Genomic DNA, 14,750 nt, shown 5'->3' on the forward strand with positions numbered 1-14,750 from the left:
GGAAAAATAATTCACTTATCTAGGAACTGTTTTAAGTGTTTCTTTCAGTTTTTTCTGCATTAATAGATTCTGAGGATTTACAAGTATAATAATATTTTTTTACAGCATGTTTGTTTTTATTTCAAGTGCTTTTTTATGTGTGTATTTTATGTGTTTGAATGTTATTGAGAACATCAATATGCATTTTGAACATTTATAACTGGGACTTATAACAAGTTCTTTATAGAATAACTTTTTTTCTGTAAACATTGTCACCTTTTCATACTGTAAACTCACCCTACAGGAACACTGGGTACAAATATCTCCCAGCAGCTGGAAATTTTCACCATTCTGAAACACCCGTCCATTGTGCTTACATATTCCTGTGCAGCGCGGGCAACACTCCCCTGGTGGCGTCAGTGGGTGTAAACAGGACACTCGTGGACAAGCAACCGACACACAGGTCACTTCTCCTTTCTGCAAGACACAAAGAAGGCACTGAAAGACACTGACACTGTTTAAAATGCAAATCCGTACATAAATTATGTGTAATATTAGTCAGTTTCTTTCAATGTAACAAATTCTCGACCCATATAAACTGCACATATTAGCTTGTAGAACAAATGTAAAATATTCCAGCTTCCACATTGCAGTGCATTGTTAGTGTCACATGTTAGTGTGAGAGTTCAATTCTCTTAGGAATGTCAGGAATGTGCGGATCATAAATAAATTGTAATTTTAATTTGCATGAAAATAGAAAATGACAATAAAATAATTTATAGGTATTGAGACAGTGAGACTCAATGCCAAAAGAAGTGATAATCTCGTTGATTTTGTACGTGGTGCTTTGGATTTTATTCTTAAACATAATGCATTTCAATTTAACGATAATTGGTACAATCAAAATAATGGTACCGCTATGGGTACCCCAGTGGCATGTACCTTTGCAAATATCTTTTTAGGAGTTTTTGGGGATGAATACATCATTACACATGAAAATCCTTATCTGAGAGATATAAAAATGTAATTATTCTGCCTGTATAAACGTTTAAAATAATTGTTTATTAACAAAATTATTAAAATTGGTAGGGCACAATTATTTAAACGTATACCTCTACACAGAGATATAAAAATGTTTCGAAGGTTTGTAGATGATATTTTCATCGTATGGTCAGGTTCAGAATCACGATTCTTTGAATTAGTTGATCATTTAAATAGTATTAACCGGATGAATATCAAATTCACCTCCAAAATTAGTCCAACAGAGATTGAATTTTTGGATATAAAAGTCAGAATTAAAGAAGGTAGTATCCACACTGATGGGTTTAGAAAACCCACCTCCACAAATTCTCTATTACACTATCAAAGTTTTCATCCTTACCATGTAAAAAAAGCTATACCCTATGGGCAATTCTTAAGATTAAGAAGGATTAATGACACAGAGGATATCTTTCTGGAACAGGCTATGGATTTGAGGATTCGGTTGCTTAGTAGAGGATACCCAGGTCCCCTTATCGACAAAGCTATAGATAAGGCATTAAAAAAGGACTGGGAAGACCTTCTATATCCGACAAGAATGAATAGTCCCCAAAGTAAAAAAAATGAAAAGAACGTAGATTCACTTACACTTTCAAATTTAATCCCCAGGCTCAAGCTATCAAGAATGCTATCTTTAAACATTGGCACTTGATCGAGGAGGACCCCAATCTGGGTGAAATTGCAGTAAAAAAAACCCTTGTCTCGTTCAGGAGGAGCCAAACAATCAAAGATAAATTAGTGAGGAGTAGATTTTCAGAGCCAAAAAATAGTAATTGGCTATAAAAATCAATCCCGAAGGGAAGCCATCGTTGTGGAAACTGTAATTATTGTAAATTTAATCTTCAGGCCAAAGTCCTAAATTTTGGAGGCCTATTACATAATGTTCAACAAATTATCAATTGTAAAACTCAGTATGTAGTGTATATTATCTTCTGTCCTTGTGGGCGCTTCTATATAGGAAAATCTATCAGGTGTCTGTATGTGCATTTTAGGGAACACTGCAAATCAATCACAACAGGTAATGAAGCCCTGCGTTTAATCGAACATGTGCTAAAAGAGCATAATGGGGATCCCACTGTTTTAAAATTTGCAGGAATAGAACAAGTCCTTTCTCCCATTAATGAGGGTGATCGTCATAGAATCCTCTTCAGAAAAGAAGCTAGCTGGATTATCCGTGCTAATGCCTTGTGGCCAGCAGGCTTGAATGATAAAAACGATATTGCAGTTTTTTTGTAAGAGTTCAATTGGAATGTGATGTGCTTTTAGATATGTGATATTGTAGCTTGTGGATCACTGCATCATACATATTTGTACACATGTTGAATTATAATGACTGTTAACTAATATTTTCCTCTCCCTGCGATACTTTATGAACAAGCAGATTATGAATATTGACATTTAGTTCTGTTCTCTTAAAGGACCCTATGTGGATATGGTACAGGGCTTTGTCTAATTTTTTGGCAACCCTACCATTTGGCTCGTGTCAGTGCCGCAGGGACATTTGATGCCTCTGTATTGTTGAGTGTTACATGGGGGGTGGGTAGGGAGCTTTGATGGGCCCATCCTTAGTGCGCGTCATGTTACGCGTTCGTTTGATGACTCCTTGCCTCTGTCTCTCTTTGCCCTCCCCTTTATGCTAATCACCTTTTCCTGTTAGCCTAAATGCTACAGTCGATGCTTACCAACCCTTGTGATGCGCTGGTCCAGACGCGTCACCGCGCATGCGCGTTTAGCACTTTGCTGCTGCGCATGCGCAATGGAGCTTCTGGTACCGCCGCGCCACGAAGCGGTCATGTGACAGTGATGCTGATGCATATGGCTGGGTTCCTCTCTGATAGGTAGGTCTAGGGGTTCTGTCCTCTGTTCATGTTCTTATTGGTTCACATTGTTTAAGTAATGATGCAGGGCGGTCTATTTAAAGAGGCTCTGTCACCAGATTTTGCAGCCCCTATCTGCTATTGCAGCAGATAGGCGCTGCAATGGAGATTACAGTAACGTTTTTATTTTTAAAAAACGAGCATTTTTGGCCAAGTTATGACCATTTTTGTAGTTATGCAAATGAGGCTTGCAAAAGTCCAAGTGGGTGTGTTCAAAAGTAAAAGTCCAAGTGGGCGTGTATTATGTGCGTACATCGGGGCGTTTTTAATACTTTTACTAGCTGGCCGTTCTGAAGAGAAGTATCATCCACTTCTCTTCAGAACGCCCAGCTTCTGGCAGTGTAGACACAGCGTGTTCTCGAGAGATCACGCTGTGTCGTCACTCACAGGTCCTGCATCGTGTCAGACGAGCGGGGACACATCGGCACCAGAGGCTACAGATGATTCTGCAGCAGCATCGGCGTTTGCAGGTAAGTAGCTACATCGACTTACCTGCTAACGCCGATGCTGCTGCAGAATCAACTGTAGCCTCTGGTGCCGATGTGTCCGACACGATGCAGGACCTGTGAGTGACGTCACAGATCTGCACTGCCAGAAGCTGGGCGTTCTGAAGAGAAGTGGATGATACTTCTCGTCAGAGCGCCCAGCTAGTAAAAGTATTAAAAACGCCCCGATGTACGCACATAATACACGCCCACTTGGACTTTTACTTTTAAACACACCCACTTGGACTTTTGCAAGCCTCATTTGCATAACTACAAAAATGGTCATAACTTGGCCAAAAATGCTTGTTTTTAAAAAATAAAAACGTTACTGTAATCTACATTGCAGCGCCTATCTGCTGCAATAGCAGATAGGGGCTGCAAAATCTGGTGACAGAGCCTCTTTAAAGCACGCCAGCTGCATCATTGTTTATAGGTCCGTAGAAGCGTTACACAGTGCGAAACAGGATGTAACCTTGTTGGCTGTCTGCTTTGTCCTCCCGTGCTGTGCCATATTAAAAGAAGTTTTTTTTTTACTATTGTGTGTGAGTGTCACTTTTCATCTTCTTTTTCATAAAAAAATTTGTACAAAATATATGTAATGACATTTTTTTGCAAATGTATTTCACTTTTTATGTAGATATTCAGAAGGGGCGTTTGCTAACCTTGCATGAGCAGCGACTGCACTCATCATCAGGGTCAGGAAAGCTCTCTCCATTGACACAGTCCTGGCCGTTATAATTACAACCATCACACACGGGGCACATGCAGGGATCTTCTCCTGGATGAGGACAGTTCACTGTGTCACATGGCTGAGGGCCGCAAGTGACACGGCCTCTCTGAGAAGCAAAGTCAAAAACCAACAGCAAAACCATAAACACGATAATTAGAAAATACAGAAAAAATTTAAAAAATATTGAAACGTCTTTGTTTTCCCCATTATTTAGGGACTTTGAATCCTATGTGGTCATTTACTTACCATACAGCGACATTGCTCACATTCATTTTGTGGTGATGTGAAAGACTCACTATCAAGGTAATTACGACCCTGAAAATGACATCCTAATAACAAGAAAAGAATAAAAAATGATTATTGGACAGATATGGACAATTCCAATTGTTAGTCTCTATTACGTATTTATTAAATTTCATATCTACATCAAAGGCATCATGAAGCCTTGGTGTTATGCTCAGACCCTCACCTTGGCACAGCGGGCAGTCACAAGGTCCAGTCACTGGATGTGGGCAGGTAGCTGGAGCACAAATCTTGCGTGCGCACTGTACAGATCCTGTCTAAATAAATCAGAAGACATTGTACTGTCAAAATGGATCTGTCATCATACTATGCTGCGCTGTTTAAGGTCAGCATAGTATGGAGAGAGGTCTGCTGCATTAGTAGCCCAAATGGCACGAAAAAAATAATATTGTGCCACTTGGCTAATAGCAGCTAGCAAATAATACAGTCCGCTGAATTCATGAGTCCACTGAGGGGAGCACTTCCCCCGCCTCCTCCCACCCCTCTCATCAGTGAATGACATGGCTCGTGCATCTGCATGTAAACATGGCAGCCATAAATAACTACCGAAAAGGGCGGGAAGAGGCAGGGGGAGTCCTCCCCTCATTAATACAGTTGACTCATAACTGTGAGTAGTTTGTATTTTTTGCTAGACGTTATTGGCTAAACAGCACAAAAGAATGTTGTGCCATTTGGGCTACTAGTGCAGCGGACCTGTCTCCATACTATGCTGTTCTTAAACACATCACAGATCTGCTTTAAACCACTTTGCAGTTACATGTTATTTCATACAACAATACACTACCTTTATTCAGTCATTTAATATTATGTTTTTACTGATATCTAGCAATCTACTATTGTGTAAAAAAGTCTAAACCCAAAACCATGACATTGGTATGTAAAACTTGTGTCAGTAACAAGAAACCATGTAATTTATGATATAGAGTATATATACTAGTGTGTGTGTATGTATATATATATATATATATATATATATATATATACACTGTATAAAAATAATCAATATCCCCAATCTTCATTTTAAATTTGTACAGTATAATAAAAAGAACACCCAGGGCAAGACTGCTATACTGTGTTATGCCTAGTGTAGTGACTGAGGGGGCAGTGCATGATACAGGCAAGAACACCAAAAACAGAATCACTGTGTCATGCACTGACCCCTCGGTCCATTCCCTATAGAAGCGTAACAGCACTATTACTCTATGTAAACCTAGCCTCAGGTAGGCAAGCTGCAGCGATGAGTAAAACGTGTTCCCTAAGGGCGGGTTCACACATGGCGGAATTGCACTTAAATTCCGCTGCGGACACTCCGCAGCGTTAATCCGCAGCGGAGCCGTTTCTACATTGACTTTCACTTTAATTTAGCAGTGTTCGTTTACACGATGCGTACAATTCCGCTGCGGAGCATAGGCTGCGGAGCGGAATTTGGTGTCCGCAGCATGCTCTGTCTGTTGCGGAGCAGTGGCGGACTCATGGCGGAATTTCTCCATTGACTTCAATGGAGATTCAAAGTTCCGCAATGAAGTCCGCAGCTGTCATGCACATGTTATGTGTGCTGCGGAGCGTATTGGTTTTACTACCATGACATTTCTTCATTCTGGCTGGACCTATGTATTTCTAGGTCTACAGCCAGACTGAGGAAGTCAATGGGGCTCCCGTAATGACGGGAGCGTTGCTAGGAGACGTCAGTAAATAGTCACTGTCCAGGGTGCTGAAAGAGTTAAGCGATCGGCAGTAACTGTTTCTGCACCCGGGACAGTGACTACCGATCCCAATATACATGTATCTGTAAAAAAAAAGTTCGTACTTACCGAGAACTCCCTGTTTCTGTCTCCAGTCCGGCCTCCCAGGATGACGTTTCAGTGTAAGTGACGGCTGCAGCCAATCACAGGCCAAGCACAGGCTGCAGCGGTCACATGGACTGGCGCGTCATCCAGGGAGGTCGGGCTGGATGCCGAAGGAGGGACGCGTCATAAAGACAACGGGCGGTAAGTATGAATTTCTTTTACTTTCACTAGGGAAAGTGCTGTCCCTTCTCTCTATCCTGCACTGATAGGGAGAAGGGAAGCACTTTTCCCGCAGTCCGCAGCAGCTAGTCCGCATCAATTTTCTGCACATTTTGTGCAGATCCGCAGCCGTAATCCGCAACCCGGATTAGGTGCGGCATTGATGCGGACAGTTGCGGAGGAATTCCGCCATGTGTGGTCATGCCCTTAGGGTCCATTCACACATTGCGGTAAAACGCATGCATTTTTAACACGATTTAAAAATCGCAGTAAAAACACATTCATATTTTCGGATGCGGTTTTTCATTGCGGTTCTAACCGCACCTCAACTGCAACGTGTGAATATACCCTAACTGTTCCGAAGACAAACAACATGAATAAATGGATAATAATAATAATAATAATAACTATTTATATAACATATTCCGCAGCACTTTACAATTTAGAGAGTTCATGTACATACAATATCAGACATTACTTATTGACAAAACTAATTTACAATTCAAACAAGAGGAGTGAGGACACTGCTCGCAAGAGCTTACAATCTATAAGAAAATAGGGGAGACACAAAGTGTAAAAAAAAAGTGCTCGTTCAGTACAATGGTCCGGCCATCTTTTATACATATGGGGTAGTACACAAAGCTGCATGAGCCGGTCACCAACCAGTTTCTGTGTACAACAGACAAAGTGCATTACATTAGGGTGCAAGGAGTGTGGGGGATACTGCTGAATGAGGGGTTCAGGTTTGATGACTAATGTAAAAAGGGATGCCAGGGAAAGGAATCAGATTAGGGAATGTTATAGGCCTGTCTAAAAAGATGTGTTTTCAGGGCACGTTTAAAACTGTGGATATTGGGAATTAATCTGATTGTCTGCGGTAGCGCATTCCAGAGGACTGATGCAGCACGAGAAAAATCTTGGAGACGGGAGTGGGAGGTTCGGGTTATGGAGGATTTTAATCTGAGGTCATTGACAGAACGTAGCGCGCGAGTAGGGTGGTAGACAGAGATGAGGGAGGAGATGTAAGGAGGTGCAGCACGGAGGAGAGCTTTGTGGGTGAGAGTAATAAGTTTAAATTTAATTCTGAAGGGTGTGGGCAACCAGTGCAGTGACTGGCACAGGGTAGAGATGTTGGTGTAGCAGTTGGTCAGAAAGATGAGCCTGGCTGCTTCATTAAGGATAGATTGGAGAGGGGAGAGTTTAGTATGTGGAAGACCAAGCAGTTGCAAGCGTTAGTGGTTCCCATATTTGTGGGTTTCTGCTGGCCATACCACACAAAAATGAAACAGTCAGCAAATAATGTTTAACCCCTTAATGAATTTTCATTTTTTATCTTCGCCTTCAAAGAGCAATAACTTATACTTTTTCCATCGACACAGTCGTATGAGGGCTTGTTTTTTGCGAGACAAGTTGTATTTTTCAATGGCATTATTTAATGTACTATATAATGTATTGAGAAACTTTTAAAATAAATTCTGTGTGGCTGAATTGACAAAAAATGCAATTCTGCCATCGTTTTTTTCACAGCTCAACTATGCCTACAAAATATTGTGTATTCCGCTCTATTGATATTTGTCATCATAGATATGGCTTAAATTACATTTATCCCTTTCATTGTTGGATAAATGGAATTTAAGCCATATCTATGATGAAAACCACAGCAGGGACTCCCTCAGTACAAGGATGTAATACATAACTTTTATTAAATGGTTCCCGAAAACCCACCGAATTTATACGGCAGGCAGTCCAGGTCCTTAAAACCCACATCATAGTATATCTATGGCACAGGCTTTAGCTAACTGCCAAAGCGATCGGCCAGCTAAATGTCAGGTGCCTGGCAATCAGCGACTGCCGGGCACCCTGCAGAGAAGATAGAAGCGGTTTTCACTGCTTCCGTCTCCTCTGATCTCTTGTACACAGTGCTCAATGACTAGACTCAGCACAGCCCTATTAGTGCAAAAGACGCCGTCAAAAAAGCACTCCAAACAAGCGCCTCATGTATTTTCTGCCTCCTATTAATTTCAATTGGAGGTCAGTGTTAGAAACCACTTTAAGACCATCAGCCCGCCACCCACAGTAAAATGACCATCAGCTTCCCACTCACAGATTCCACCTGTAGATAGTGAAACACAGCCCCCTGTAGATAGTTGCACACAGCCCCCTGTAGGTAGTGCCACACAGCCCTCTTGTAGGTAGTGCCACGCAGCCCTCTTGTAGGTAGTGCCACACAGCCCTCTTGTAGGTAGTGCCATACAGTCCCTTTGTAGATAGCACCCGCCCCTTCCTGTAGATAGCACCACTGTAGCTCACTGAAGGAGCGGAATCCCTCTGTGGCTGGGGTTTCCGCTCCTGGACGGAGCGCTTGATGTCTCAGTCCATATATGGACAGTGACATCAGGGGCCACTCCTGAAGCGGAATCCCTATCCACATCGTTGCCGATGCAGTGAGCGGGGATTCCACTCCAGGAGAAACCCCTGACGCCTGTGTCTATTTATGGACCGTGATGTCAGGGGCTTCTCCTGGAGTGGAATCCCCGGTCACAGCGTCGGGGATTCCACTCCAGGAGAAGCCCCTGACGTCTCTGTCCATTTATGGACAGTGATGTCAAGGGCTTTTCCTGGACTGGAATCCCTGGTCACAGGGTCGGCAATGCTGTGGATGGGGATTCCGCTTCAGGAGTTGCCCCTGATGTCACTGTCCATATATGGATGGAGACATCAAGCACTCCGTCCAGAAGCGGAGACCCCAGCCACAGGGGGATTTCGCTCCTTCAGGGAGCTACAGTGGTGCAAGTAGATAACAGAGCAGGGCGATACCTCCCTGCTCTGCTATAGTGTCCAATAGTATCTGCGTCCTAAGGACGCAGATACTCATGAATATGGCGTAGCTCCCGCTGTAGCAGGCACGGGCACGGGCGCCCTCATACTCGGTGTCGCCGCTAGCAGCCCCTATGGCTGCTACAGCGGTAGCGACGCCACTGAGAGAAGAAGCGCCTGGGCGGAGAGGCATGTGCTGAGTCCCCGGGCCCGGGCGCGTCTGAAAAAAGCGGGGGAAGGGAGCCAGCGCAGCGCCCCATTCCACCTGCTGGAGTGATGCGCCCTGTACAATGGCACATGTCGCGAACCCCTAAGGCCGGCCCTGTCTAAAAGCACACAGGTTCATCAGTGGACAAAGAATTGCAAATAATGCAAAGCAAGCTGATGAAAAGACAGCATTCTGGCATTGTAATTTTTTTCCTAGAGTATTCACCTTGCGTGTTAAATAACATGATATTTTAATAATTCAGACTTATTACAATTGCGGCGATACCAATTATGTTTATTTTTTAAATGTTTACATTTTTTATGCAAAAAGTGGGAGACAGTTTATTTTACTTTTGCTTTTCTTGTACTTACTCTTTTTGTTATAGGTTTTTTTGCAAAACACTGCAATACTTATGTATTGCCTTTTTCTGTGCTCTCTTATTAAGCAGTGCTTAATGATAGGACACAGACTGTAGACCAGGAGGCCTTTGCTTCCTACTGCCAAGGCAACCACTTGGCACCCCCTTCCTCTGTCTAACCCCTCAGATGCCGCTGTCGCTATTGACCATGGCATCTGAGAGGTTAAATAGTCGTAATTGCCAGTGGGTATCAGCTGTATAAAACAGCCGGCACTCACCATGTATCTTGTGTGCTCAGTTCCTGAGCATGTGTCATAATGTTATAACACACATTGTACAGTGATAACGTTAAGGGGTTAAATACCATAGATTCAAAATATTCAACTACACCGCGTTCCAAATTATTATGCAAATGTCATTTTTCACTGATTTTCCTAAATAGTCGATGCAAATGACAGTCAGTATAATCTTCAAGCCATCAATCGTTGGAGTATAATGCGAATTTTATTGAACAAATCTCCTAATGATAAGAGATTTTTTCTTAGAAGTAAAAAACTCAAAATGCACTGTTTCAAATTATTATGCACAACAGAGATCAAAACATTTTAAAGGTTGTAAAGAGAACTAAAATGGTCATTTGTTGAATTTGCAGCATCAGGAGGTCATATTTACAGAAATCAAAAGCTCTTTCAATAAAAAAAAAACTTAACAGGCCAAGTTACATGTTAACATAGGACCCCTTCTTTGATATCACCTTCACAATTCTTGCATCCATTGAATTTTTGAGTATTTGGACAGTTTCTGCTTGAATATCTGTGCAGGATGTCATAATAGCCTCCCAGAGCTTCTGTTTTGATGTGAACTGCCTCCCACCCTCATAGATATTTTGCTTGAGGATGCTCCAAAGGTTCTCAATAGGGTTGAGGTCAGGGGAACATGGGGGCCACACCATGAGTTCCTCTCCTTTTATGCCCATAGCAGCCAATGACACAGAGGTATTCTTTGCAGCATGAGATGGTGCATTGTCATGCATAAAGATAATTTTGCTACGGAAGGCACGGTTCTTCTTTTTGTACCACGGAAGAAAGTGGTCAGTCATAAACTCCAGGTACTTTGCAGAGGTCATTTTCACACCGTCAGGGTCCCTAAAGGGGCCTACCAGCTCTCTCCCCACGATTCCAGCCCAAAACATGACTCCACCACCTCCTTGCTGACGTCGCAGCCTTGTTGGGACATGGTGGCCATTCACCAACCATCCACTACTCCATCCATCTGGACCATCCAGGGTTGCATGGCACTCATCAGTAAACAATACGGTTTGAAAATTAGTCTTCATGTATTTCTGAGCCCACTGCAACCGTTTCTGCTTGTGAGCATTGTTTAGGGGTGGCCGAATAATAGCTTTATGCACACTTGCAAACCTCTATAGTTTCCTACACCTTGAGGTTCGCGGGACTCCAGAGGCACCAGCGGCTTCAAATACCGGTTTGCTGATTTGCAATGCTATTTTAGCAGCTGCTCTCCTAATCCTATTAATTTGACTGGCAGAAACCTTCATCATTATGCCTTTATCTGAACGAACCCGTCTGTGCTCTGAATCAGCCACAAATCTTTTCACAGTACGATGATCACACTTAAGTTTTCTTGAAATATCCAATGTTTTCATACCTTGTCCAAGGTATTGCACTATTTCACGCTTTTTGGCAGCAGAGAGATCCTTTTTCTGTCCCATATTGCTTGAAACTTGTGGCCTGCTTAATAATGTGGAACGTCCTTCTTAAGTAGTTTTCCTTTGATTGGGCACACCTGGCAAACTAATTATTACAGGTGTCTGAGATTGATTAGAATGATCCAAAGAGCCCGAAGACACAATACCATCCATGAGTTTAATTGAAAAAATAATAATTAAATGTTTATGACACTTAAATCCAATGTGCATAATAATTTGGAACACGGTGTAGACCTGAAATAAACTTCTCTAGCTTCTCAAACTAGCATTGCAGAGTTGCAGATTAAGGAATTGAATCTTAACCCCTTCCCGCTCCTTGACGTACTATTACGTCATGGCAGCTGTATCGTTCGCGCTCCATGCCGTAATAGTACGTCACGGGAGTAACGGCCGTTTCGGCCGTCCTCCCGACACATACAGGAGCTGTGACGCTGCTGTCTTTTTCAGCAGCTGTCACAGCTCCTACAGCGGGGACCGATCGCTGTGTCCCCGCTGATTAACCCCTTAAAAGCCGCGTTCTATAGAGATCGCGGCTTTTTAGGGGTTAAGCTGCCATCGCCGGCCTGCTACGCGATAGCGGCCGGCGATGGTGACTATGGCAACCGGACACCAAACAATGGCGTCCGGCTATGCCATAGACGGAAGCCTAGTGGGTCCTGACAACGTCAGGACCCACTATGCTTGCTGTCAGTGAGTAGCTGACAGTTCTAATACACTGCACTACGCATGTAGTGCAGTGTATTAGAATAGGGATCAGGGCCTCCTGCCCTCATGTCCCCTAGTGGGACAAAGTAATAAAGTAAAAAAAAAGTTAAAAAAAGATGTGTAAAAATAAGAAAATAAAAGTTTTAAAAGTAAAAATCCCCCTTTTTCCCTTATCAGTCCTTTATTATTAATAAAAATATATAAAAAACAAATAAACTATACATAATTGGTATCGCCGCGTCCGTAACGGCTTGAACTACAAAATTAGTTCATTATTTATCCCGCACGGTGAACGCCGTAAAATAAAATAATAATAAACCGTACCACAATCACAATTCTTTGGTCACTTCACCTCCCAAAAAATGGAATAAAAAGAGATCAAAAAGTCGCATGTACCTAAAAATGGTACTGATCGAAACTACAGTTCGTTACGCAAAAAATAAGTCCTCGCACGGCTTTATTGATTGAAAAATAAAAAAGTTTTGGCTCTTAGAATAAGGTAACACAAAAAGTGAATGATTGTTTACAAAACGTATTTTATTGTGCAAACGCCATAAGACATAAAAAAAACCTATAAACATCTGGTATCGCCGTAATCGTATCGCTCCGCAGAATAAAGTGAATGTCATTTATAGCGCACGGTGAACGCTGTAAAAAAAAAAGAAAAAAAAAACAATCGTACAATTGCTGTTTTTTAGTCACCACGCCACCTAAAAATAGAATAAAAACTGATCAAAAAGCCGCATGCACCCCAAGAAAACTACAATGGATTCCTCAAGGGGTCTAGTTTCCAAATTGGGGTCACTTTTGGGGGGTTCCCAATGTTTTGGCACCACAAGACCTCTTCAAACCGGACATGGTGCCTAATAAAAAAGAGGCTTCAAAATCCACTAGGTGCTCCTTTGCTTCGGAGGCCGGCGCTTCAGTCCATTACCGCCCGAGGGCCACATGTGGGATATTTCGCAAAACTGCAGAATCTGGGCAATACGTATTAAGTTGCGTTTCACTAATAAATCCTTTTGTGTTATAAAAAAAATGGTATAAAGAGCATTTTCTGACAAAAAAAAAATGTCAATTTCACCTCTACTTTGCTCTAAATTTTTGTGAAACACCTAAAGGGTTCATAAACTTTCTAAATGCTGTTGTGAATACTTTGAGGGGTCTAGTTTCTAAAATGGGGTATTTGATAGGGGTTTCTAATATATGGGCCCCTCAAAGCAACTTCAGAACTGAACTGGAACCTAAAAAAATAAATAAATGAGGCAATACTTCGCTTCTTACTTTATACTGATAATGAGCCGTGCCCACCCCGAGATGACCCCAGTTTTGACCGTGTGTATAAACGGAGACCCCTATTAGACCGTTCCAGTGCCCGGTTTTCCCAAGCATTCACCCCCAAGAAGTGTATTTCTATTGATGAGTCTCTGGTACATTTTAAAGGGAGGGTTCAATTCCGCCAGTACCTGCCGGGTAAGAGGGCAAGGTATGGCTTGAAGATGTATAAGCTGTGAGAGTGCATCCGGGTATACCTACAGAATTAGGCTATATGAAGGAAAGGCCACCCCCAAACCAGACTGCATCCTGGACTACAATAGGTACATGGGAGGGATGGACTTGTAAGATCAAGCCCTGAAGCCACCCAGCGCCATGCGGTGTGGTATAAGAAGCTGGCCGGGCACATCATACAGAGGGCATTGTACAATGCGTACATGCTACGTCGATGTGCAGGCCAGACGGGAACTTTCCTGGAATTTCAAGAGGTGATTATCAAGAACCTAATCTTTAGGGACCAAGAAGGGGGGGCACCCAGTACTTCTGGAAGCGGGCCCACACGCATCGTACCAGGGCAACACTTTCCAGGAGAAGTTCCCCAAACTGGCAAGAAGGGAAAAAGTCAAAAGAGGTGCAAAGTCTGCTATAAGAGGGCGATAAGGGATGACACAATATATCAATGTGACACGTGTCCCGAATAACCAGAGCTCTGTATGAAAGTGTTTTAAAATTTATCATACATCCCTTGGTTTATAATTTACCCCAATTTTACTTACCCTGATGCACTCCACACAGCTTATCCCCCCTCGTCTTTCCCCTCTGAGCCCGGCTGTGTACCCAGGCAGCTGATAACAGCCACATGTAGGGTATTGCCATACCCGGGAGAACCCACATTACAGTTTATGGGGTGTAGGTCTCCGGTCAAAATGCTCACTACACCTCTAGATGAATGCCTTAAGGGTGTAGTTTTTAAAACGGGGTCACTTCTTGCGGGTTTCAACTGTACTGGTACCTCAGGGGCTTCTGCATACATGACTTCGAACTAGAAAATCCCCAGTAGGCCAAATGGTGGTCCTTTCCTTCTGAGCCCTCCCATGGGCCCAAACGGCAGTTTATCACAACAAATGGGGTATTGCGGCACTCAGAACAAATTGCGCAACAGAATGGGGTATTTTGTTTCTTGTGAAAATAAGAAATTTTCAGCCAAAACTACATATTATTTGAAAAAAATAATTTTGTTTTC

General features: G+C 42.6%; 1 protein-coding gene across 1 annotated transcript in view; it reads right to left on the minus strand.

Moving 5' to 3' along the window:
• The window catches only part of KCP (kielin cysteine rich BMP regulator), a 185,790-nt gene that overhangs the window by 30,428 nt on the left and 140,612 nt on the right, over window positions 1–14,750 (minus strand). The window contains exons 36-39 of the mRNA XM_075859420.1: window positions 4,579–4,669; window positions 4,356–4,438; window positions 4,042–4,215; window positions 277–456 (exon numbers count right to left, since the gene is read on the minus strand). Of these exons, the coding sequence (XP_075715535.1) occupies window positions 277–456; window positions 4,042–4,215; window positions 4,356–4,438; window positions 4,579–4,669 (528 nt within the window). The remainder of the gene's footprint in view (window positions 1–276; window positions 457–4,041; window positions 4,216–4,355; window positions 4,439–4,578; window positions 4,670–14,750) is intronic.

This window comes from Rhinoderma darwinii, chromosome 3, assembly GCF_050947455.1.
Source record: "Rhinoderma darwinii isolate aRhiDar2 chromosome 3, aRhiDar2.hap1, whole genome shotgun sequence".
NCBI classification, from domain to species: Eukaryota; Metazoa; Chordata; class Amphibia; order Anura; family Rhinodermatidae; genus Rhinoderma; species Rhinoderma darwinii.